The sequence below is a fragment of the Abrus precatorius genome, unplaced genomic scaffold, assembly GCF_003935025.1.
Source record: "Abrus precatorius isolate BTA unplaced genomic scaffold, Abrus_2018 Scaffold7, whole genome shotgun sequence".
Lineage (NCBI taxonomy): Eukaryota > Viridiplantae > Streptophyta > Magnoliopsida > Fabales > Fabaceae > Abrus > Abrus precatorius.
The window spans coordinates 25,379,059-25,405,098 of NW_020874417.1; the positions used below are offsets into that span (position 1 = coordinate 25,379,059).

General features: G+C 31.2%; 2 protein-coding genes across 5 annotated transcripts; both read left to right on the forward strand.

The window, feature by feature from the left end:
• The first annotated feature begins 4,688 nt into the window (after window positions 1–4,688).
• Window positions 4,689–24,972, forward strand: LOC113871251 (probable serine/threonine protein phosphatase 2A regulatory subunit B''delta). Of its 4 annotated transcripts, none has more exons than XM_027508223.1 (13): window positions 4,689–5,247; window positions 5,941–6,180; window positions 6,731–6,836; window positions 7,099–7,195; window positions 8,130–8,235; window positions 8,476–8,566; window positions 14,254–14,395; window positions 14,504–14,651; window positions 14,836–14,945; window positions 16,017–16,173; window positions 16,416–16,541; window positions 16,645–16,795; window positions 16,973–17,678. In XM_027508223.1, the coding sequence occupies exons 1-12, from the start codon at window positions 5,104–5,106 to the stop codon at window positions 16,783–16,785; spliced, it is 1,608 nt and encodes a 535-aa protein (XP_027364024.1). In that variant the 5' UTR covers window positions 4,689–5,103; the 3' UTR covers window positions 16,786–16,795; window positions 16,973–17,678. The 4 variants fall into 4 exon arrangements, with proteins under 4 accessions (XP_027364024.1, XP_027364026.1, XP_027364025.1 ...); XM_027508225.1 differs by lacking the exon at window positions 16,973–17,678 and adding an exon at window positions 24,963–24,972 and having other exon boundaries at window positions 4,998–5,247; window positions 16,645–16,799; XM_027508224.1 differs by having other exon boundaries at window positions 4,998–5,247; window positions 16,968–17,540.
• Window positions 20,205–21,321, forward strand: LOC113871252 (phosphoenolpyruvate carboxylase kinase 1). Its single transcript, XM_027508227.1, has 2 exons — window positions 20,205–21,019; window positions 21,112–21,321. The coding sequence occupies exons 1-2, from the start codon at window positions 20,233–20,235 to the stop codon at window positions 21,156–21,158; spliced, it is 834 nt and encodes a 277-aa protein (XP_027364028.1). The 5' UTR covers window positions 20,205–20,232; the 3' UTR covers window positions 21,159–21,321.
• Window positions 24,973–26,040: the final 1,068 nt, after the last annotated feature.

The window sequence follows — 26,040 nt, forward strand, 5'->3', positions numbered from 1 at the left end:
AGGTATCTAGACCTTCTCTATCTTACAAACTTTATGCTTCTACATAGACCTCATAGGTTCTCGTGCTTTCCTAATCTAATAGGTCTCTATGCTCATGACATCTAATAGACTCTTACCTACCCACCTTATAGCCTTTCATGCTTATTACTTTTAAAAATCTATCTTTTGTCTATCGTGCAAGCTTTCGTGCTTACATAGGTTTTATGCTTATTAAATTCCTTTGACCTTTATGATTATGAACGTGTAAGCTTATTGTACCTCATAGGTTGGCACGCTTATTCTTACAGGCCTCACTCACTTACCAACTAATCCCTCACGTAATTTCAGTTCATCAGTTTTTACGTGTTTTCTTACAGGTCTCTATGCCCGTGGCCTTCGATAGACTTTTACCTACCCACTTTGTAGGCTTTCATACTTGTTGATTTCAAAAATCTATCTCTTGCCTATCGTGCAAGCCTTCGTGCCTACATAGGTTTTATACTTATGAACTCCTAAGCTCATTGTACCTCATAGGTTAGCGCGTCTATTCTTACTCGCTTACCAATGAAGCCCTCACGCAAGTTTATCTCATAAGTCTCTATGTGCGTTTCGTCTCCAAGGACTTAGTGCCTATTGTAATCTTAGGCCTAATGCCTATTTTACCTTTTAGGCTTTTATGTTAGTTTGTTTTAAAAGCTATAATGCCCATTCATCTTACAAGTACCCGTGTTCATACATCCCTGAGGCCTAAGCCAATACATGTACTTAATCATAAGCTTCATGTATTTTGTGCATCAAAGAATGTTGTGCTTGTTGCAATTCACAAGTCTCATGCTTCATATTTCAGAGGCACTCATACCAATTTTTCTTAAAGGTCCATATGCTCATTCAATCACTCATGCCTCATAAACTTTACTCTCATTCTAGTTGGATCTCGCAAGGCTTCCTATTATCTCACATGCCTATGTTTTATTTTCATCTTATACTCTTGCATGTTTGAATCATCTTATGAGCCTTATACATACCTCATTTTGTAGGCCTTGACTGAGTTCTTTATTGTTCTACCAAAGCTTAGTAGCTATCTGTATCTTTAATTTTTTGTTAAAGCTTGAAATCTTATCGACACATTTACATTTTTTAAAGTCCATAATCTGACTAGCACATTTACATTTTCCAAAGTCCAGAACCTGACTGGCACCTTTACATTTTTTAAAGTCCAGAACCTGACTGGCACCTTTACGTTTTTTAAAGTCCAGAATTTGACTGGCACTTTTACATTTATCAAAGTCCAGAATCTGACTGGCACCTTTACATATTTCAAAAGTCTAGAATCTGACTAGCACTTTCACTTTTTAAGTTTCCAAAGTCCAGAATCTGACTGACACCTTTATATTTCTCAAAGTCCAGAATCTGACTAACACTTTTTATATTTTCACAATGTCTAGAACCTGACTAGTTCTCCTTCACAAAACTTGGCTCGTATACAATACTTGTGTTACACAGGACCACAGATCAAATTAATTCACTTCTTTACTTATTTCTTACTATAATAATATGAAAAATTTTATTATTCATATTATTTTGTAAAAAAATAATTAAAGAGGGGCAACTGTGAATACCCAATTTTATCCGGGTCCTTGTCAAAAATAAATTTTAAAATAAAAAATTGAATATAATAATTTCTTTTTTAAGAGGTTAAGAAAATAGATAAAAGAACTAATTTAAAATTTAAATTCAAATTTTTAATTTTTAAATGTAAAATTAGATTTAGAAATGGTCAAAGTAGTTAGTAGATTTTTAGAAAAATGGATAAAAAAGAAAAAAAAACTGATTACTGGTCATCGGAAAATAAGGGAGCCTTTATTAGGATCTAAAGTTTTAGAAAATGCCTATAAATAGGAAGCTTAGGTCTTCAGAGGAGGGGACTTTGAAGTGGACACTTTTTATTTTCTTTACGGAGATACTTTGAGAGCACAGAGAAAAAGCTTAGGAAACGAAGAGAAAGAGAAGATTCAAGAGAGAGAGCTCGAGAAACAGAGAGAAAAAGGAAAGAGTTGAAAAAAAATCAACTGAGAGTTAAAGCATAGTCCTAGAGATCAATTGGAAAGAACATATCTAGAAGTTTGAAGGAAAAATCGACCCAAAAACTCTGAGTCATAACAAATGAGTTAACAAAAATATAATCCACTTCTTTTTATCATTCGGTAAGAACTACTATTTTCTTTTTCTTTTGTTGTTCCTTTTTTCTTTTACTCATCATATCTTCATGTGTTTTTTTTTTGTCTGTATTAAAAGTTTTTCTTCTTACAAATCTTAGTTTATCTAACCTAAGAACTTTTTCTTTTCTTATAAACCTACACAATTTTTAATTTTCCTTTTACCTCTAAAATTTTTCTTTCTGCAAATCCTAACTTTTTTTAACATGAAATATTTGTTCATTTTGTAAAAAAAAAATTTTTTTTTCTACCCCAAAAATCATTCCTTTTGCAAAATCCTAAAGAATTTAATTTTTCTCTAACAACCTTTTTTTAATGATAAACTCTTTTTTTTTTCGTAAACCTAAAAACCCTTAGTCAAACCCTAAAAATAAAATCCAAATCCATGAAAATTAAATTTTTTTTTCTAACTCCTAGTATTACCTTTTTTTTTTGGCAAACCCTAAAAACAAACTATTTTTTCTAACTCTAAATTATTCTTTTTTTGCAAACCCTAAAAGTAATATTTATTTTTCTAACCCAAAATCATTCAATTTTATTGCAAGGTCTAAAACAAACTATTTTTTTCAACCCTAACAATTTTGCAAATTATAAAAATTTAATTTTTTCAAATCTTAAAAATTCTTTCTTTTCATAAATTCTAAAACCCCTACTTTCTTTACATATCCTAACCTAAAGAAAAACTTATTTCCTAAATTGAATAGGAGTTATTTACTCATCATTTTTGTTTGCTCTTATATTTATTTATTTGTTCTGTATGTCTCTCGTTTGTTTCTTTTTTTGCGTGTAAAAATCTCATTAAAAGGTATATCAATTTTGCATTATTATAAAAAAATGAGTCTTTTGAATCCACGCAACGGCCAAGTAATTTTGATAGAGTGGATGATCCACCTTCAACGTTGCTTGGATTGTAAGGGTTTATTGAGTAGCCGTGTGCTAACTTGAACCCTGTGCAGGAGTGGATTTACTTTAAAATGATAATAATAATAAAAAATCAAGTTTTTTTCACAAAAAAAAGAAAGAAAGAAAATCTTTGAAATTTATTTAAAACATTATTTTCGAAAAAAAATTACGTGTAGCTTTGATTCCTACGTTACACACGGAGGATACGTAGGAGCGAAAATTTGACCTGTCAAGTCTAATTTTTTTTTTTAAATATTTTTTCAGGTTCAAAATATTTTTAAAATTGTTTAAAACTAAGATTAATTTCTAGCACATTTTTTTTATAAAGATTAAAAAATAAATTTTTATTTATTTTAAAAATAGAAAATAGAAAATAGAAAATAGAAAATAAAAAATAAAGTGTTAAGATAAATTTTTTTACTATATATTTCTTTAATACAAAAAATGAAAAAAAAGAATAATATTTTTACAAATAACTCATTCTTTTAATTCAAATAATTTTTATTGTATTTCCTCATTTTAAAAAATAAAATTAAAATCTCTCAAAAAATTTGTAAAAATTAGAAATAAATCTAATAATAATAATAATAACAAATTTGAAAATAGTAAAAAAAATATTAATTAGTTTCTTTTAGAGTGAAATAAATATTTTTAAAGTTAAAATAAAATTTTGCACAATTAATTAGAAGGTAACTGTTTTAACTAACAAACGTCGTAAGGTGCTAATACCTTCCTTACACGTAAACAACTTCCGAACTCAAATTTGGTTTCGAAGATTTTATTTTAATTAAAAGTTTTTTTCAATGTTTTCTTTAATAAACTTTGATGGTGACTCCTTGTCATCGCCGTCCCATCGTGACTCCAGTTGCGACAAATTCTATTCATAAAAAATATAATTAATATTATTTTTTGTTTAAAATATATATAAAAAAATATTCTTTTATATATATTAGTTGTTTAACTCTTTTTATATCATTATTTATTATAAACTTTGTATTGTCCATTGCTTAGTGGTATCATAAAGTATATATATTTAAATTTTTAATGCACGAGTTATCAATTTCATAATTTATTATAAATATATTTTAAATACAGTATAAATTATAAAATATAAAAATATTTATAATATGGTGAGCTTATTTATTCTAACATTTTTTTATTTACAAAATTTAAAGTTAATATTTTTAAAAAAAATTATATATGTATAATTTAAATTACTCTATTAATTAAATAAATAAATACTTTAAATTATCAAGAAAAAAAGAGCACTCTCTTATATGTTTTTTAACTTTTAATTTATATTTTCTAGAGTGCACGAAGTCATTGAAGTGTATGGTAAAGTTTATTTGTTTATTAAGTTATTTCCGTTAAGAAAATGCATAAAAAAGAGAACAACGGAAGTGTTGACTTTTTTTTTTGCTTGACTTAGCTGAATAGTAGTATCATCCAGCATGTGAGACTCATAATTGAATTCGGAAAACCATATTTTCCATACGACAAACACGTGTCAACTTTTAAAGGTCACCTTGCCTAACCCTCTTTTTTCTTTCTCGCTGCCATTTTAATGCAAAATAAAATACGAGCAACAAATCGCATTCTCTTTCTCTCACTTTTTAGTTATTTTCAGCATAATAATTTCTTCTCCCTCCAAAATCGCGTGGATCTCTGAACAGTTTTCTCTCATTTTCCTTCACTCTCTATCCATTCCACTTCCTTCATCAGATCGTCATCACCGTACATATTATAGGTTACTAATTGATTGATTCTAAATTATAATTCCAGAAGATCTAGGGTTCCTGCTGAATCCGTAACTCGCTATCTGAATTCCTCAACCGCATTTCCGATTGTTCTACGTGGTTCCGATTTGGAGGCGTTGAAATTCAACTTGCTCCGCTCTTTTTTTAAAGGAAAAAGAAAAATTAAAATCAGGATTCGTGTTGATCTCTGTGCTAAGTGATTTGGTTTGTGAATGAGAGATAAGGGAACGGAATTGGTTTAGATAAACATGGAGGTCATCACTGATACGGCGTCGTTGGACGTCGAATTGTTGCAGCTGTCAGAGTTTTCCGCTTTGGCCCTCAAGTCTAACATCGCTTTCATCGAGAAGCTCTTCGACCAGTGGTTGTCGCTTCCCGAAAGTAATCGAGTGGTAGGCTTCATTCCATTTTGGAATCTCCACATTACTACATTGCGAATTTTGAAGAGTCTATATAGCCTTCTTTTATTCTCGTCGTTAGATTTTTTTTCCCCCTTCTTTCTTGTTGTGTTTATGTATATGTGCACGAAGAATGTAGTGATTTGAAGCCACTGGTGGTGCTGAAATGGGTGAGATAGTAGCTCTGGTTACCAGGCAATGATTGTTTAGATAGTAAAAGATTAATAATTATTGCATTACGTTGAAGTGTTTAAGTCATTGCAGTGTTACCAATAGGGATTGGTGTTGTCACTTAGGCTTCAAAGCTCATGTAATTAAAGATTACTGCAGAGTTTTATAGCATTCCACACGCTTACACATTCAGAATTCTGATTTTTCAAGGATGATTGTGTGCTTCTATCCTCACCATATTAAGTAGTAATCAACTTCATCTTTTATAGCTCCATCTTTTCCAAGGAATTACCATAGCCAATTTTTTTTTTTGGGAAATCCCATCTACCCCTAGCAATATAGATAAATAAGATCTTGGTGATACTTGAAATATGTTAAACGATGATTGACAAGGCTATACCTACTGTATTTTATTTTTGGGTCTTCTGAAATGGTTAGGTTGTTCTCCTTTAACACTACAAAATATCATGCATGTGGTTGCAATATTTTTTAATGTTTCCCTTGTTAATTGCATAGGTAACATCATTGCTTAATGAAGCAAAGTCAGGTGTTCCATTGAATGTCCCTGGGAATAGCTCTAGTCCAAATGCTGCAAGTAATTCTCTGCCTTCCATGTTTCCTGCTGGCACTGCACCACCTCTTTCGCCTAGAAGTACATCTGGTTCCCCTCGCATTGTGAAACAGAGAGCTGGCCCTTCTAATTTGGGTTCTCCTTTGAAAGTTGTCAGCGAGCCCATTAAAGAAGTGATACCTCAGGTTAGGCAAGTCTGATATTATTTTTTCAATAGTAAAATGTATTAGAAAAGAGTCAAAGAAAGTATATCTAAAAGGAGGATAAGATATCCTCCACAACAGAAAATGCAAAATACATTCGATAAGAAGAAAAAAAAAATTACAGCCAAGTTGCCCAGTCACACGCATTGTGTATATGAAATGGCAATTTTTCTTGAGATGGCCATTTGTAAAACACCAAAGTAAAATATGTGAATATTGGGCTCCAACCATATACCAAAGAATTGCATAAATTGCAGATTGCCACAAAACTATTACCTTGTTTTGCTAAAGTCTGTTACCTAATCATAAGAAGTTGTTTCAAAGTAGGACACCCAATGCCCTCCAAAACCCCACTAACTTCCAGCAAATAATTTATATCAATCCTATTAAGAACTGCTGCCTAATTCTCTTAATATTTTATTTGATGATACTTTTCTCTTATACCTGGTCTGTTTAGTGTGTTTATCCTTTTTTCCCTCTCTTGATTCCTGCTATGTTAATGTTTATGATGTAAACATTTGCTCACTTGCAGTTCTTCTTTCAACATGGACGTCCACCTCCAAAAGAACTGAAAGAACAATGCTTGCTTAAAATTGATCGGTTGTTCTATGACCATATGGGTGGCATGCTGGTGCATGGTGAGATATCACACATATAAGTAGCTGATTGCCTGAAGGGCCAGTTTGTTGCAACTGGGGAAAAGTGATTTTAAATAAGTTTCATATTCTAGTTTTCTAAGTAATCACACTCTCCCCTCTTTAAATTGAGTAAAAATAACTTATTTTAAATGTTGCCAAAAGTCAAGATGTGATGATTTGTATAAAATTCACTTTCTAATGTAATACAGAGCTGTAACAGCCAGTTCTGAGAATTGCTTTACCTGTTTTCTTGGATTGTCAGACTTCAAACCAATTACTAAGGAAGTTTGCAAGCTGCCATCTTTTTTTTCCACTTCTCTTTTCAGAAAGATTGACGACGGAACTGGTGTTGTGACAAGGTGTGTACTTTATTTTTCTGGACAGAGCTGTTTTTAAAATAAATTTTGTGCATGAATGGTGATTCTTAATTGAGGTGTTGGGCAATTCGAAGTTTTAGGTCTAGATGCTGGAGTAGCATCAGAATAATGGTGAGTCCTTAAGAAAGATTGGGCGGCTGAGCTCCTGATTATTGCATTATTTTTTGCAAAAGAATGCTTTGAAGTCTGACCCCTAATTTGGCTTGTTATCTACATTATCCATTGATTCTATTCCCTATAGCTTGTTCCACTTTTTTTTATCTTTTTAATTTCTCAATATACAACCAGATTTGTGTGTGACATAGTTACCCGCATCATGTTTAGTGTGCTTGATGAAACCTCCAACATCACTTGAAGATTGTCATAAGCCAACCTTCTTGATGCTTCAATATCTTTAATGCTGATTGATTTCATTTTCAATACTATGTTTTAGTTTTCAAGCAGACCTTATATTTTGTTTTCTAAATCTTCTATTTAATAGTAAGGGGTTTTTTATTCTTTTTACCGATGCTTATATTGTAACATCTGACACTGATCTGTCGAAGGCTCAAAGAAGGAGGAGCAGCCAAACATAAAAAAATATAAACTGTTTGACTGAGAGGTTGTCTGTTGTTTTGCATGGCACCTTAACAAGAAATCTTTGTCGAATTGCCATTTTAGTTGGGTAGTATGTTTGTAGTCATCCTGCTCCAATTTAACCTATGCAAATCCTTTTTCCTTTTCTGAATATAGCTTTGGCACCAGATGTTATGCAGGTTGAATTAGTGGATGAAATCTCATATATATAAAGTAAATACAGTTAATTCAATTCTCTCCTTCCCCATGATGTAAACAACTATTGTTGAATGGTCTTGTGCCTTGTAATTATTATTTCCTAATACTTTATGCCTAAATTTGTGATTTATTGTTCCTATAGGACAGCATTTATTGATTATTGGATTAATGGCAACATGTTGACGATGGATATAGCTACTCAAGTATACAAAATTTTAAAGCAACCACAGCTGAATTACCTTACTCAGGTTTTTTTCTTTTCTTTTTTAATACTATTTATTTCTTTCTACTCTATTTTCCATTAAATTCCTTCTACTCTTCCAAAAAGGTACATTTGCTTTTGGCCTGGTATTTATCAAAATTACATTTATTCAATTCTAGTTTCATTCTAGGATGCTTTATCATTTTTAGGGCCCTGCTTCTCTTTGGCTTTGATATTGTATTCATATCCATCTTTCTTATGTTAAAGCAACTCTAATACATTTCAGGATGACTTTAAACCTGTACTTCGTGAGCTTTTAGCAACTCATCCAGGCCTGGAGTTCCTGCAGGGCACACCTGAGTTTCAAGAGAGATATGGTTTGTAATTGAAGATTGATGCAAATGAGTTTAATTTATTCGAGCATTTGGTTCCTTATAACTTCATTTTTACTGAGATTTTTTGTTTCACTTACTCATCGTCAATTTCTGTAAGGGACGTACCCAGGGTGTGATCCCTTTATGACTTGAGATGATATCTTTGTGATACATTCCTAGTTCCTGATAGTAGATATGAAGTTAATTCTATGATAGTAGATATCTGCAGGCATTAAATTAAGTGGGAGTAAATGAGTAAGAATATGTATATATGAAGCATAAATTTATTTGAATAGAAAAAATTGTGTTCAAGATAAAGGGATAAAGGATATTGAAAAATGGGCATATTTTCTTAATTTTGTTTGGCATCTCAGTGATTCAAAATAAACAGAACGGTGAGATTGGATTTGTAGGTGCATCTCATTGTTCTAGAGCTGGTTGAACAAAAATGAACTCCATTGTGGGTGGTCCTAAGGGCTAAAGCAATGCATGGTTTTGCATAATTGGCTTTTGACCTCAAGTTGTGGGAATGCTCAGAAATTTTGTTGCTTGTGCTTCTAGAGATTCTTGCAGAGAGAGCCTTCTTTCATTTCTGAGCTCTATTCAGTGCTTCAATGATATCCTCATAACTAGCTACTTCACCAATTGAAAGTCGTAGCATTGACTGCTGCTGCACAAATGCCTTTCTATCAGTCCCTTGTAAAGATGTGTCCTCTTGAATGGCTTACTTCTACATTAATCTATGTGCCTTTCTCCCACATTAGCAACTCACTTTTGTGGTGGATCCGTTTTTTATTCATCTTAACTCACTGAAATGATTTCAACAACCACCACCACCAAGCCTTATCCTACTAGGTGAGTTTGGCTACATGGATCACCCGATGTCATTAAACTCGGTCAAATATTAAATTTTTAGAAATATAATTAAATAAAATCTCTCTTTTAATAACTTTTTCTAAGTCTTTTTTGTCTCCTTTTTATTGGACTAAAAGTCATGTCATTCTAATAGCTAACCATAGATAAAGCAAGTTAAAAGAATTAAAAGAAGGGTAGGGGGCTTAGAACCCATCTAACTAAATTAGTTGGAGGAAGTTAGTAAAAAATTATATATAAAAGAAATATGACACGAGAGAAGGGACTAGGAGGATGAACATTGTAAGGTTGGGGAGAGTCCCAGGGTCTCTTGACTACCTTGTAAACAATGTAACTTTAGATCAGCCCTCACCTCTTCTTTGAGACTATTCAGACAGATACCCTTCAAATATTCTTGTTTAGTAATTCTTAAGGCCCTGCATATATCTCAAATTGTTCATGATATTCTTGTACAGTGTTTTCTTGTTTTAACCCTAACAAGATTTTGTATGGATTCTGCATCATTGAGGGTTGGTAACACCAAATTATTGCTTGTTGGAACTGCTCCCAAGATACCCTTCCAGAACAAGATTCCCACCACTGAAACCATGTTAATGCTCTTCCTTCTAGTGCAACCATGATGGCTGACATGTGTTCTCCTTCCAGCACCCCATGTAACTGGAAATACCTTTCAATCTTGGTAACCCAACCATAAGCATCTTCTCCCTCAAAAATTGGGATTTCAAGTTTTCTCCAAGGATCATTCTTCTCTGCCCTGTACTCTTCTTCACCTCTGTTTTCACTTCCCATATCCATATTTGAATTGCGGTGTAAGCCTTCTTGAATATCTCCTAGCCTCGGCAAGATTTCTTGAACACTGTTTTCAGTGATGTGTATACTAGCTTCAATTAAAGAAAGTCGCTCACTTTCTTCTTCTCCTTGTTGCCATAACTCTGATAAGCTCCTTTCCAAGGCTTCTACCCGTCTCTCCATTCTTGTTCCCACCATTAATCATGCCCATGAAACTAGAGTTCTAATACTAGTTGTTAGAACCAGTTCAATACAGATGGAAAAACAGACCATAAATTGCATTTTATTCATAAGAATGCCCCCTAATCAAGGTGACCAAGAGACAGACAAAAATGTTACACTGTTTACTCGGTATTTGAGAGACCCTGGACTCTCCCCAACCTGACAATGTTCATCCTCTTTGTCCCTTCTATCTTGTCATATTTCTTTTTATATACAATCTTTTACTAACTACCTCTATCTCACCTAGTTAGTTGGGTTCTGAGGCCCCCACCCTTCTTTTAATTCTTTTAACATATACTTGCTTTATCTACAGTTTGCTATCACATTCACTTTCTTCACTTGTGCCTCCAAATGTTTTCTCTACATATGACCAAATTAACTTATATTTTTAGTCATATTTTCCATTATATGTACAAATCCAATATTGTTACATATACTATCATTTTTTATTTTGTCATTTCTCATGCAACCACTCATACATTTTAACATTCTCATTTTTGTTACTCTCACATTTTTCTCTTTTTCCTTTTAGGCATAACATTCACTATTATATAGGATAGTTAGTTATACTGCAGTATGATAAAACTTTTCTCTTAGCTTGATAAGTATTTTACAATTACAAATAACTCTTAATTCAATTTTTCTCTTTAACCACTTAGTTTGTATTCTATTAGTAATATCTTTAATAATTTCTCTATCATTCTGTAAAATTAATCTTAAGTACTTGAGTTTAGAAACTTGAGGTATAATATCATATCAAACTACAACTTTCAACACATAATTTTTATCTTATATTTTACTAAACTTACAATGTATATACTCTGCCTTATTTCACTCTAAACTTACAATGTATATAGCTTTTAAAGTTTTTCTCTGTAACTTAAGTTTAGTAATAACTTTCTCTTTTGAATTTTCAATCAACACTATATTATTAGCAAAAAGTTTGCACTTTGGTATAATCTTTTGTATATCACTATTAAACACGTCTAAAACTAAATTAAACAAGGGCTCTAAGTGGAGTCTCGATATACAGCTATTTCTGTTGGAAAATCTTTAGATTTTCCTTCAAAAGTTCTTACACGTGTAGGTACCTCTTTATACATTTCTTATATAATTCAATTATATGCTACACAAATTCTTTTTTAAACCTTTCATAACACTTCTCTTTGTACATGATTATATGCTTTTTTCAAATTAATAAAAATCATATGCAAGTCATTTTTTTATAGTGATATTTCTTCATCTTTTTTAGTAAAAGATATATAGTTTCTATTGTATACTTTTTTGGTATAAAATCAAATTGATTTTTTGCAATATTAGTTTCATCTCAGTCTATACTCAATTAACTTTTTCCATTAATTCATAGTATGATTCATAAGTTTAATTCCTCTATAGTTTGCACAATTTTGGATATCACCATCCTTCTTGTCTATAAGGACCAAAGTGTTTTTCCTCCATTCATCTAGTATAGTTTTATATCTTAAAACCTCATTATAGAGCTTCTTGAGCTACTTAAGTTCTTGTTTTCCCCAATTTCAATAGAGATAATATAAGAGTCAATCATTTTACCATTGTCCATCTTCTTAAGGGCTTTCTTTACTTCTCCAACTTGAATCCAACAATAATGTCAAATTTAGGTCATTTGCTTACACTTTTAATTCTGCTATATTTCTATTTTCTTTTTGTTCATTGTTAAAAAAATTATAGAAATATTTCGCATATCTATTTTTGATGTCTTGATCTAAAGCCAAAATTTTTCCGTCTCTATTCTTAATACATCAATGTTGATCGAAATCTCTAAATTTTATTTTTCTATTTTTGGAAAACTTGTAAATATTTCTTTCACCATACTTAGTCTCAAGATTTTGATAGAATTCTTCAAAAGCCTTAGAATGTGTTTCATTCATTGTTTTTCTTTTCTCATTTCTTGCATTCTCATATCTTGTCCAATTTTTAGCATTGTTACATATATGTAAAGTTTTAAAAACATCCTCTTTTCTCTAATCTTCTTATGCACATTTTCATTCGACCACTACAATTTCTTGTCTTTTGGTCCAAGACCTCTAGAATTACCTAAAATTTTCTAGGCAACTTTCCTAACCTTCATAGCCATTTTGTCCCAAATGATGTTAGTACTAACTTATGTATCCCAGCTACCCTCTTCTACTAACTACTTTTGAAAGTCCAATTGTTTTTCACCTTTAATGAGCCCCTAGTTAATTCTTAGAAATAATAAATTGTTGAATTCTTTATTTACCAATCTTAAAATGAAAGTAAGGACTAAGACCCTACATTGTGTAGTAAGGCTTTTTCTTACAATCACTTTACAATTTATGTAAATTCTTTTATCCAGATTCCTTAAAAGAAAAATCAATTTGCAACTTTAAGACTCCACTTGTAAAAGTGATAAGGTGTTGTTCTCTCTTCTTAAAACAAGTGTTTATAATCTTAAAGTCATAAACTATTGAGAAGTCAAGAATAAATTGTTCTTCCGCATTTAACTTTTCAAAACCAAAAAAATCATGAACTTCCTAATTTGAAAATCTTTTTGATTTGTAGAATATCCTAAATTAACCCATTGAATTCTATCAAAACTTTGTTTTCAAAAGAGCTTTCGAACCATCTTGTAAAGCATAAGCACTAATGATATTAATAGTGTCTTGTGCAACTTACAACTTTAAGGACATGATCTTGTTTCCAATTCTTTTAATCTCTTCCACGTTTTTTTTTCTCCAAGTATTATCCACATTTATGCCCACTCTGTTTCTTACTTTGATTTTTCTTGTGTATTAAGTTTGAAACTTGTAGTATTGAGATCCTTAGACTTATCTTCAACCCATTTTATTTCTTAAATACACATGATGTCAATCTTTCTACGAATCATATTGTTTACCACTTCTAACAACTTGCTTTTCAAAGTACTAATATTCCATTAACCAAATCGAAACGGGTTCCTTGACTAATTTCTTTACTCCTATTAAGCTAAATGTGAGAATCCTTGCTCATTTAATACTACATTAGGCACTGATGCAGTGGTTCTAGCTCATTTAACATTGTACTCGAGCTATATAGTGCGTTACTTCAAGATAATGACCTAGCGCTAGCACAATGTCGTCATAAGTGATCCAAATAAAAGTTTTCGACCATTTTTACTTTAACTGCTGAAGACTTAACAAAACCCTCCTCTTTTACCTGGACTTGGGACTAGCTATGGGGTTATAGGCAAAGTTAACTCACTAAAATGATTCCAACTAGTGAGTTTTCATTTATGTTTTGCCACGATGTTGCCCCCTACATCTATGGGGCCAAAATTATGCTTCATTTGTTTACAGTTACATGACAAAGCTTCTCCAATCTTGCTCAATTGAAACTAGTCTTTCCTTAGAATATCTTGGTTTCATAACTTTCACTGGTATGATAGTGCCTATGGTTTATAGCAATTACTAGTTTAGACAGAAATGCCTTGCAGCAAAGGAATACATCACATCTATTCCCTCTCCAATTTTTTCCCATTTTTCAATGAATTACCACCCAATAACAATAAGTTATGTGACAAATACCTGATCATGTTTTTCTGTCTATATTTTTTTATTTGCTATTTTTGCTAATATCATGTTGATGTATATTATATTTTATGAATAGAGTAACTCTTCATGTACCCGAGCAAGGGGACTTCTTCATTAAAGTTGATTGTTGAAAGTTGAAATCTATGCATTGTTTGGTTTCAACTGGTCTTGTTTCAGGCGTACTATTTCTTCATTTTTGTTTTGGATTCAATATTGTTAACTTGTTTTACCCATGGCCAGCTGAAACTATAATATACAGAATCTATTATTACATTAATAGATCTGGAAATGGTCGTCTCACCCTAAGGGAGCTGAAGCGAGGAAATATAATTGATGCAATGCATCACGCCGATGAAGAAGAAGACATTAACAAGGTTTTGAGGTAGATATACTATCATTATCATTCACTTAAACAACGGCTCTGTTTATCAGCCAAAAATTCAACCAAAATGCAATGACTGTTTTTACTTCACCTAATAATTGTTTGTAGGTACTTCTCTTATGAGCATTTTTATGTTATATACTGCAAGTTTTGGGAGCTGGATTCAGATCATGATTTCTTGATAGACAAAGAAAATCTTATCAGATATGGTAACCATGCACTTACCTATCGAATTGTTGATAGAATATTTTCTCAGGTTTGTCTGGATTACAAGCTGCTTCTGTCTTTTGAGATTTAACCATTTCAGACTTAAGCCACAGACCCTAAACCACTTATCTTTGTAACACACGAAGTGTTTGGTTCACTTTCCATCCACTTGTTTATGTGATTTATCAGATCATTTATTGAAGTTGCAAATTTTAACTTGCTTCATATCTCAGGTCCCTAGAAAGTTTACCAGTAAGGTTGAGGGAAAGATGGGATATGAAGATTTTGTTTATTTCATATTGTCAGAAGAGGATAAATCATCCGAACCAAGTCTTGAGTATTGGTATTTGTTTCTCATTCATTATCCACTTCATTTGTTAGTTTCTTTTTTTGGAAGGAGTTATCATATTAGTTGCCATGCAGTTGAAAATACAAGGATGCTGCATTGTTAAATTAGGCATGTTTGAGGCATGCTTTATTTGATTTGATTTTGTACTGTGCAAATGCATATGCTTGACAGCTTGGTCCGTAGTTATAAATCTTTATCTGTTGATTTTGTCATCTGTTACTGGAAGTCTGGGATGTTATGTATGTAATCAAAGGCAAATTGCAAAAGAGAACAGTTCTAAACGACATAATATTGATCCAGTCCATTGTGCACCATGTAACCTTTGTGTCCTTCAGAGCATGGATGTGTTATTGTATAATTCAAATTATAGGGTTTTCGGTATAAAAGAACAGAGATAAAAGAGATTGAAACACTAAATTGATATTAAATGAGATGTATTACAGTGTATTGATCATAAAACCTAGAGCACTAACTTTATTTATGCTAATTATAATTTTAACTAACTAGGGAAACAAAACATTATAAGGAAATATGGTAATTAATAAGAGATAATAAGGAAACAGAGAAACTAACCCTGAAGGCTTATCTAATATATGATAAGATAGGATAAGATATTTTCATATTTTCTAACATAAGCTTTTGTGTAGCCGCATTCTATGTTGGTAGAGTATCGTATCACTCAACAAGTTTTAGAATACTAGAGAGATTTACTAAAGGATGCTTGGTACATCAGAAAATAGGACAGCATTAACTGAACTGACTGAAAATTTGGGCTGCGTTGTGTGGAAAAGTTGAAGAATAACTGATGAGGAGATGCACCTTTTTCACTTTTCTGTCTGTGTTTTTTCAATCTAGAACTGGGGAGTTGAAATGCTTTCCATCCTTTGTACTAAGTATAAAAGAGTGAAAATGAAATGCTTTACATTGTCACTTCCCTCTGCATTATCTTACTTCACCAAAAAGACTGCTGCTTGGTAAATGTGGGATATTTGAAAGTGTGCTTTACTTGTTTTCTGAATTTTTAGATCATCAGCATATGAGCTGACGTGAAAATGTCACTGTTAGGTTCAAGTGCATAGATTTGGATGGAAATGGAATTCTGACAAGGAATGAGCTGCAATTTTTTTATGAGGAGCAGTTGCATCGGATGGAGTGCATGGCTCAAGAGCCTGTGCTTTTTGAGGACATATTGTGCCAGATAATAGACATGATTAAACCCAAGGTTTGCCTTTTCATCTTTTTTGCTGATTGTTTAATCTTCTTTCACTGTGTTGTTAAAAATAACTGGAAAAGTGAGTACAGATCTAGTGAGCAGTTTGTAAATTGTGTTTTGTCCTGCAATATGGCATATCCCAAACTTAGTGTTCCCCTTGTTCATATCCTCTTTATCTTTGATTGATTTCATGTTGATTTAGTATCTGACATTTTTAGTTTTTAATTAATTAAAAATTCTTCACTCTGCAGAATGAGAGCCATATAACTCTGCGTGACCTGAAAGGTGGTAAACTTTCTGGAAGTATTTTCAACATCCTGTTCAATCTAAATAAGTTCATGGCCTTTGAAACTCGCGACCCATTTTTAATTCGTCAGGTGCATGAAATATTTGATAAAAATTATTGCACTATTAAGATAGCGTGCTTGACTACTATTGGTGACTTCCTTGGTAATTGGTATGCATATCTTGTGTGAATAGGAACGTGAGAATCCAACATTGACAGAATGGGATCGATTTGCTCACAGAGAATATATTAGGCTTTCAATGGAAGAAGATGTAGAAGATGCTTCTAATGGAAGTGCAGAAGTGTGGGATGAATCACTAGAGGCTCCCTTCTGAGAAATTTTAGGCAAGTGTTTTTGAAATGTGACTTTCTTCTGAGTGTTCTATGCTATTTGAAAGATGAATTAAGGTTTTTGTTCAGTGTAGTGTCTGTTCCTGCCTTTTGTTCACTTTTAAAAATATTCAGTTATCTGTGACACACTTCTAAATTTCCCTTATTTTGCACATATATATTTTAGTACAGGGATGAAAAGAAATTAATGCTCCATAACTGATGGACGGGCCATTATTCAGAGACACTGGACTCAGGATCAGCTTTTAAATCGGATTATGCCAACTTAGCTTCAAAGACTAGGAAATTCTTAGCTATGAAAATGTGTCTTTGATGGGCAAGCTACAAGATTAAGATTTGCTGGTCACAGCATTGGAGCCGTTATCATGGAAGTTATGTTACCTTGTACCGATATCCATGCAAAGTGAGGTCGTTTGCTGAGAATTGATTAGCCAGGTTGAATTATATTTACATCATTCAGTATGTTGTTATTTGGGGGGCCCTAAGTTATTAAGGATCATAAATAGCAAGAATTTTCACCTTTGGATCTTTTAGTAGTTTGCTTCAATGACCGAGTCCCTTTTGCCCCTTTGCCCCGGATCTGTCGGAGAGTACATTTGTTTTGTCATCTGTGCCTTTGGTTGCTGTCTTTGCTGAAATTTATTTTTTCTAGGAATTGAAGAATTAAAAGAGTAGTGCTAGACATATAAAACTGTCACATTTTTTTTTTCTGGACATTTAGATTTATCTTTCAACATATATGCAGCATTATAATAACACTTTCTATTCAATGTTTTTTTTTTTGGCGGAGGGGGGCGGGGTTATATATACGATTCAGTGGCTCTGTACATTGAACATATGTTTCTTTTAATCAGTCCAACGATTGTCTGATATTTTTCTTAAAGAAAGCTTCAATGCTCTCCCATGTCATTGCTGTCTAACCTATACGAATATCAACTCCGGATGGGGTTTAAAGGAGAGTAAGAGCCAGCTTTTTCTAAATGTGTGCTTTAATAATGTTTTTTTTTTAATCAAATGGTCCTCTTGTAAATTTTGTTTCTAATTTGATTTAATATTATGAAATTATTTATTTGATTCTTTAAAGTATCCCGGATTTTTTAATTTGGCCTTTGTATATATTGTAATTTTTTTAATTTGGTCATTTAAAATAACATTAAATAATAAAGGGATCAAATAAAAATTTTTAACGAAAAGGATCACCTTGTAATAAACATTTTATGGAAATTTTGTTTGAAAAATATGATGGACCAAGTAGAAGATCTGTGAAATTTTAAGACTAATTAAGCCACTGAATTTTGAGAAATTAGTCTTGAAATGTTTAAACATAATTGGAGTGTTTGTCAAATTAATTTTAATTATATATTTTAATTAGAAAGTATGAGGATTAAATTTTTAATAGTAAAACAATCGAACACTAAGAAGTCAGCGACATGGCAATTTTAATCGGACTCTTTTAAGAGGGATCTACATTTATATCAGGCAAAATCTTAATATCTTATTAATAAGTTGATTAGATGGATGCACCCTTCTGCGACTCATTTGAGTCATAATTTGAACTTATACAAGTGCATCTGGTTGTACTCCTAATTTGAAAATTATTGAATAAAATGAATATCAATTTGGTAAAAGAAATCAAACTTAAAATTCTACGATCAAGTGCAGGCCTTCTCACTCGTTTTGAGTGGATTTCATGTTGAAATATTAGCTCAAAAACAGCCCTTTGGTGCCGTTCATATTATGCTATCGTTTAGCTTCTTTATTGACCTATAAAGAAGAACAAGAAAAAATGACTTCTTGCTCTCCTATCTCGGCGTAGAAAAGGGAAACTTGGGCTGGCCGCATTGCATAAAGGCATGCAACGTCTTACTATTGGTACTCTTCATTCCAATCTCCGAAGTGACTGTCCTGGCCTTGTACCTTACACTGTCCGGCAAGTCATTTAAGAAAAGAAAATAATCCTAATCTTCTTTTAAGCAGTTATTTTCTTTTCGGCTACATATCCTTATCGTTATTTTACTTTGGACCCCAACGCAATAGCTTTTGTTTATTTTAGTTTGAAAAAAAAAAAGAATAGACCCCAAAGGCCAAAAAATTGCGATAGTGGGGCGAACACTAGCCGAGTACCCCACCAATCATCAATTTGTTTATTTGAAAGAAAATATCCCTCCTTACTTTTTCAAATTCATTTTTATTTTTGTGGACAGCTTGTTTCCTAGTTTATATATCCGAGAGAACTCCATTCCCTTATTTTTAGGGAATGAAGTTCACCATCATAACTTGAAGAATAAATGTTATCAATGTTTCTTTTTATTAGACTGTATCTCATACTTCTAAGATGATTTAAAAAATCTTTTAAAAAGAATAACTCTTTCTAATACATTTTTAGTTACATTGATTAAAATTTATTAAAAGATATAAAAATTATATGGACCTCATACTTAATTTAACAATTCACTATAATAAATTTTAATCAATAATTAAAAGTCCATTAAAAAAAGTGTATTCTTAACTCTTCTTTATAATAATACTAAAATATGTTAAGGAAACACACAAAATGGTTTAAAAGGTGGTATCATGTACTAAATGGTTTGAGATGGTAGGTTGTCTGTTCGTAAGCGAAGGCCATAAAGGTGAACTCAATTATTTTACCCAACTTAAGGGGATGATCGTGAACATGTCCTTGATACACTATTTATGCATGAAAATAATCTAGAGACCAATGCTAGCATGTGGTTCCCTTGACAAACGAGCTTCTCGTTGGCACCCAAAAACGTATTGCGAATTTGGGATCATTAAAGAAATTGCGTTGCTTGGCTTTCCTGGTATATTCTAAGGATATAGCCTTTCCTTATTCCGTTTCTTTTACTCCTCATCTTCAGCTTCCAAGAAAAAAGGCACGAAAAGAATCCTCCTTTTCCTAAAATAAATAATCGAATAAACAACAGCATGACAACTTGAGAGAAAAGAAAAGAGATTCAAACTTGGAGAAGAAGAAAAGAAATTTATTAAATTTAATATCTCAAGATAATTTGATGTTTGAAACAAATAATTTATCTTAACAACTTTTTTTTTATAACATTACACTATTTTAATTATTATTCTATCTACACTACTTATTTTAATAATTAATACAACATTTTAAAGTATAAAGTAAAAATAAAAATTGAATTGAATTATGCTATTTGAATAAAGAAAATTTATAAGAACAATTCATGTTATTCTAGGGTTGATGCGTAACAAAACATGAGTATAATATAAGCAGTCCCGATAAGTGAGTGTGAAACGTGGAATGGTTAACAGTGAGAGGGATGGTATCGACCCAAAGAATATTCCATGGAAGCACATTGGGTACCTTTCTTTCTCTGTCTATAAAATCAGAGTAACAAACACCAAATCAAAGAGCAAGAAACAAAGAAAGAAAGAAAGAAAGAATGTGTGAAGCCCTTAAAACGCAGTACCAAGTTTGCGAAGAGGAAGAGATCGGTCGCGGTCGCTTCGGCACCATCTACCGCTGCTTCCACCCAAACTCGAACGAACCCTTCGCTTGCAAACTCATCCACAAGTCCCTTCTCTCCGATTCCACCGATCGTCAGTGCCTTCAGAACGAACCCAAATACCTCTCTCTTCTCTCTCCTCACCCCAACGTCCTCCAAATCTTCGATTTCTTCGAGGACGACCACAACCTCGCCATCGTCGTTGAGCTTTGCCAACCCCTCACACTCTTCGACCGCATCGTCGCTCACAATCCATTACCCGAACCCCAAGCCGCTTCCCTCGTCAAACACCTCCTCCTCGCCGTCGCCCACTGCCACCGCCTTGGCGTCGCGCACCGCGACATCAAGCCCGACAACATTCTCTTCGATTCCAACGACAACCTTAAACTCGCCGACTTCGGTTCCGCGGAGTGGTTCGGCGACGGGAGGAACATGAGCGGGGTGGTGGGGACGCCGTATTACGTGGCGCCGGAGGTTCTGTTGGGGAGAGAGTATGATGAGAAAGTTGATGTTTGGAGTTGCGGTGTTATTTTGTACATAATGTTGAGTGGGATTCCTCCTTTTTATGGTGACTCTGCTGCTGAGATTTTTGAGGCTGTTGTCAGGGGTAACCTTAGGTTTCCTTCTAGGATCTTTAGGTCTGTTTCTCCTTCTGCTAAGGATCTCTTGAGGAAAATGATTTGCAGGGACGCTTCCAGAAGATTCTCTGCTGAACAAGCCTTGAGTATGTTCTATGTTTCTTCTTTCAATTTTTTAAGTAATTACTGTGTTGGGAGTTTGTTGATGGATTCTGATGTTGATTGGTTGTTTTTGCAGGACACCCTTGGATCTTGAGTGCCGCTGACACCGTTGATTTGACTTGAATTTGAGGTTATGAGAGTTTCAATGCAATGGAAGTTAGAGAGAGACTTGACTTAAGCTACTTGCTTGTAGCTAATTTTGCCTCTTGTTTTCTCTCTAGTGTGTCAATAAGGTCTACTGTTTGAGGCAGAGGAAGGAAACAGAGCATGTCCTGTAAATTCTCCTTTTTTCTAAAAAAAATAAATAAATTTTCCTTTTTCTTCCTTGGTTTAAGGAATCTGAGAGTTTAGGTGTGAGTTGATGATTTTCTCTCGTGTATAAAGAAGGTGAGCGAGGGGAAATCTGGAGACTCGAACTCCTTCTAACATGAAGAGGAGTTTGAATCGAAGCTATCGATGTTGTCGTTTTTGTATATATAGAATAAAATTTTGAATGCATGCAAACGCTTTAATCTTCATTTTTCTTATTTTGTGGTTTTGAATCTTTTGATTTCCGTTATTTTTATCATGGCCGTATGAGAAAAACAAAGGGCAAACTAATTGAGAAAATAAACAGGGGATTGAGATTTTATTAGGGGGATTCTTATTATTAAATTAGATGGTCTTCTAATTGACATTTAAATGGTTATTATTATGGTGTTGAATTTTGTTAGTCCAAACTTTTACATCATTTTTTAAGAAAAGAATAATTTATCAAACAGATTATACCTGGCGTGTCGTCGTTCACCAATTTTTAGAAATAATTATTAGTTTTCTTCTTAAGATTCTTAGAATATGTCAATTAATCCCCAGTTTCCTAGTTGCTATTTTTTAAAATGAATATGTTCGTATTTAGATATAAACCAATACAAATCAATCAAACTAAAGTATTATTGAAACTAAAATTGAAGTTTTCATTTTTCAGAAGTCATAAAATCAACTTTGAACTTTCAAGCACACTGACACATTGACCAAGAGTGTTTAGCGCAAAAGACAAAATGTGATGGGAAAATTGGTGCCAATAACAAGATGATGTAAAATTTGGCTTTAGCCTTTAACCACGAATTATGCAGAGAAAGATGGAGCTTTTGGGCTTGTCGTTTTCCTTTATATCAAGTTCCGTGCGACAAGTAATCGATGCCAGCGTGAGCTGCCCAGTGTTCTGTTTTTTATAAACTCTGTTTAATAAATTAAGTTTTCAACAACAAAAGAAATAAATAAATCCGTTAGTTCTCGAGCGAAAATTTATTACTTAAGACACTTCTTTTAGAAGCACAACTTTTTAGTACATAATTCAATCTAAAATAAAATATCCATTTGATAAATATTTTAAAAGATAAAATTTATGATATCTTTTCTAAATGAGAGTGTTTGATACTTCTTTTACACGTAACATAAATAATGAGATTAACTATTTAGTTAAAAAAATAATATTTTTTTATTTTTAAAATAATAGATGAATCATAATAATTAATTTTAAAAAATATAAAATATTTTTTTAATTCACGAATATCACACTAAGTAGTACTATTTTAAAGAACTAAATTTTTTTGAAGAGAGTGGACCGAGTTTTTATTTTCATGTAATTTATAATTGGACGTAGGACTTATTTTACTTGAACGTTAAGTCACATGAATTTGGCCACGAGGGACGCACTTCACCGCAAGGTTTACTTTGAAAATACGTTAATCTAATTAATAATAAAACTATACTAATCAGTGCTCGTTAATAAAGAATAAATATGTATTAATTTTGTAATTAGTGTTGTAAAGACGATGTAAGCGAAGTGTGAGAATGCTAGAGGGATGATTCTGCTTTACATAAAGAGGCGTATGCAGTGATGTCATAAGTGAATAGTTGAGAGACTTAAGATAAGTAATGGCATCTATATTCACGCCCTTATCAATTATCAACTTATTGTGGGTCCCATCTCAGTACGGCGTTGGACCATTTCTTCTTTTCTCACCGCCCTCCATATGTCGTGCCTCCTTTCTTTCTTTCTCTCCACTCTTTTGCTTATTTTAATTAATAATAAAAATATATTATGTCAATGTTACATTTAATAAGTTCAATTATGACTATAATTATTTTTTAAAATTTATTGAATAATATGATAGTATAATTTTAAATATATGTATAAAAATGTTCCCCACTAATGATTAGCACATCTAAATCAACTTCATCACTTATTAAATTGTCTAGTATTTGAGTTACACGTTAATAAATAGTAACTTTTTCATTAGCTATACAAATTTTATTAAAATAATTTTTTTTGAAATACATTTTATGTTTCTTCCATTTAAAAAATATATTTTAGTTTTCAATACTAAACAATGTTATATTTAAGATTATTAATTTTTTAAAGTTTATAAATATAAAATTTTTAAATATAAAATTAAGTTAAAAATAAACGTGCAATTTATAAAAAGTTACGAGACATAGTGAGAATATTAATTAACACCTTAAAATTCTTTTATCTAAGATAATTTTTAAAAATATTATTTAAAAATTAAGATTCATTCGTTCTATAAAAATAAGAAAAATCAACATTTATATCTATAATGCACTCACCATAAACCAATAAAAAGTTTAACTAATTTATACATGTGTGTGCATGCATGCAAAGTTTATCTTTTTAAAAGTTATGAAAATATAACTTTAATATATTGTTAAGGTGCTTGCTCTAATGGTATAAATTTGAAGGGACATTTAATATTCCTGTTACAAATTAGAGTAAAAAATTTCTATATTTATTTACAACTAATTATATTATAATCTTTTTAATACAAAAAACTCTATATTTTTTTAAATACAAAATGATTCTTTTTACTTTTTTATTTTTCTTCTTCATCTTAATCAATATCAAAGGCATGAATAAATCAGCTGAATCAAAATTGCAAAGAAATTTGTGTCCATTTTTTTAAAACACAATCACCAACATATGTATCAATAACACTTTCACAATCATCTTATAAACTACAATTTTTACTCACAAGATAAATATTATAGCATGCAATGAAAAGAAATGATCACCATTAATTCACACAAAATTAACATTAAAACAAACAAAGTGTCTTCAACACTTAGATTATTGTTTTTTTAAATATTTTTTTAAAACCTAATCATTAAAATAGAATAAAAAAAAATTTAAACTATTTTTTGTCTAAACCTTTTTTTGTCACATCATCCTAAGTTTTGTATTTTAATGTTCAAAATTTTTTTTTATTCATTCTTATAAATTTCATCTCTGGTAGAAGATGAAACTCTATGAAGATGACACTTGTTAGAAAGTAATAAAGTTTCATCTAATGCAATGATAAAATATATATGTGATCCATGTAAGACAGAGACAAGTTTGATCTCCTATAGAGACTGAACTTTTGCAATTAAAACATGTGACACAATTCTACTAATTTTGTATCTAGAAGGGACAAAAAATAATAGAGTTGTGCCATATGTCAAGATCTTAAAAAATTTGTAGACTACGTAAACAAAACTTATTTAAATAATGGCATACATTTTTACTTCTAGATAAAGTAATGTCCCTACACTCTATTATTAAAAAAAAACTATACATAAATAGTGATTGAGATTGATTTACGGATAATAATATGTAGTATTTGAAAGATTATTTAGAAAAATTTGAGAGAATTTATTAGGTTAGTAATGATTTGCATTAATTATTATATGTTTGTTAGTTAGAATAATGTGAATAAGTTTAATTTTATATGTTGTTAATTTTTTAGTTTATTTTATTTGAATTAGTTTAATTATTATATGCATTTCAAATAAATTATATTTTTTAATTAGCTTGTTTTTTAAAATATGAATAATAATATGTTAAGTAAATTTGTATATCAATGTTTAGTTTAATTTTAATAAATTGAGGAGATGAAAATATGAATTGAAATGTTATTATATTGTTAGCTAGTGTTAAATTAATTTATCTTTAAAATAATTTTGTAAAAGTGAAATAGTTTGTATTTGTATTAGTTAAACTAGACTATATTAATTAATTTATTGGATTTGTATTATATTAGTTAAGTAAATTAGAAATGATGAATAATATTTTTAGGATTTATTTTACAAATGCAAGATGAATAAAATTGTTATTATTGTATATTATAATGGAAGAATATTTCAAGGAAACGAATGTGTGAAATTTGAAGGAAAAAAAAATGATAAAGATATAAAGAGAGATAAGTTTTGAGGTTTTGAAAAGAAAAAATGATGAAAAATTGAATCTTTGTCATAATCACATTATATCTAAATTCATTTTATGTTTTTTTTTTATTGATTTAAGTGATAGATAATACACTACATTAGATATATGTAACAATGAAGACATCAATTGTATGATTAGTGCATTTCAACAATAAAATATTATGACTGTTATTGAGTTATATCTAAATGTTGCATTTGGTGAGTGTTTAAGAATTGTCTCACATATGTTGGAATTAAATTTATCAATGTAATTTGTTAATAATATCAAAATAGTGAATATAACAGTTACAAAAGGTATAATTACATTGATTACAATAATTTTTATTTAAACTTTTTGTTAGAAGAAAGAATATTTACTAAGTCATTGTAATTTGAAATAAGTGAAGATGAATATGAATATGAAGATGAGAAGATTGATGAGGATGTTGATGAAAGACATATTCTATCAGACAATTTGTCTAACACTGACTTAGATAGTGATTTTGATTCAAACTTAAATTTATCATAATAAAGTATGAGAGATATTGTTAATGATTGAGATATTTATGAAATAAGTAATTATGAATACTAATAAAGTTTTAATGCATGTGAAGGTGTAATTATTTTCTAGAATGTAAGTATACATTACAAGTATATTAATTGGGAACATTCAGATCAAGAAATGAAAGTAAGAAATTTAAATAAATCAATTTCATGGTTCAAGAAGATCCATTATATGTTGGTTTGTTATTTGACTCTAAAG

What these genes read in the sequence shown, in the direction of transcription:
- LOC113871251 (XM_027508223.1), top strand. Translation starts at nt 5,104, where the DNA reads ATGGAGGTCATCACTGATACGGCGTCGTTGGACGTCGAATTGTTGCAG. An exon ending in TTAAAGAAGTGATACCTCAG is followed by an intron (nt 6,181 to 6,730) that starts GTTAGGCAAGTC and finishes GCTCACTTGCAG; the next exon opens with TTCTTCTTTCAACATGGACG. An exon ending in GGAACTGGTGTTGTGACAAG is followed by an intron (nt 7,196 to 8,129) that starts GTGTGTACTTTA and finishes TTGTTCCTATAG; the next exon opens with GACAGCATTTATTGATTATT.
- LOC113871252 (XM_027508227.1), top strand. Translation starts at nt 20,233, where the DNA reads ATGTGTGAAGCCCTTAAAACGCAGTACCAAGTTTGCGAAGAGGAAGAG. An exon ending in CTCTGCTGAACAAGCCTTGA is followed by an intron (nt 21,020 to 21,111) that starts GTATGTTCTATG and finishes TTGTTTTTGCAG; the next exon opens with GACACCCTTGGATCTTGAGT.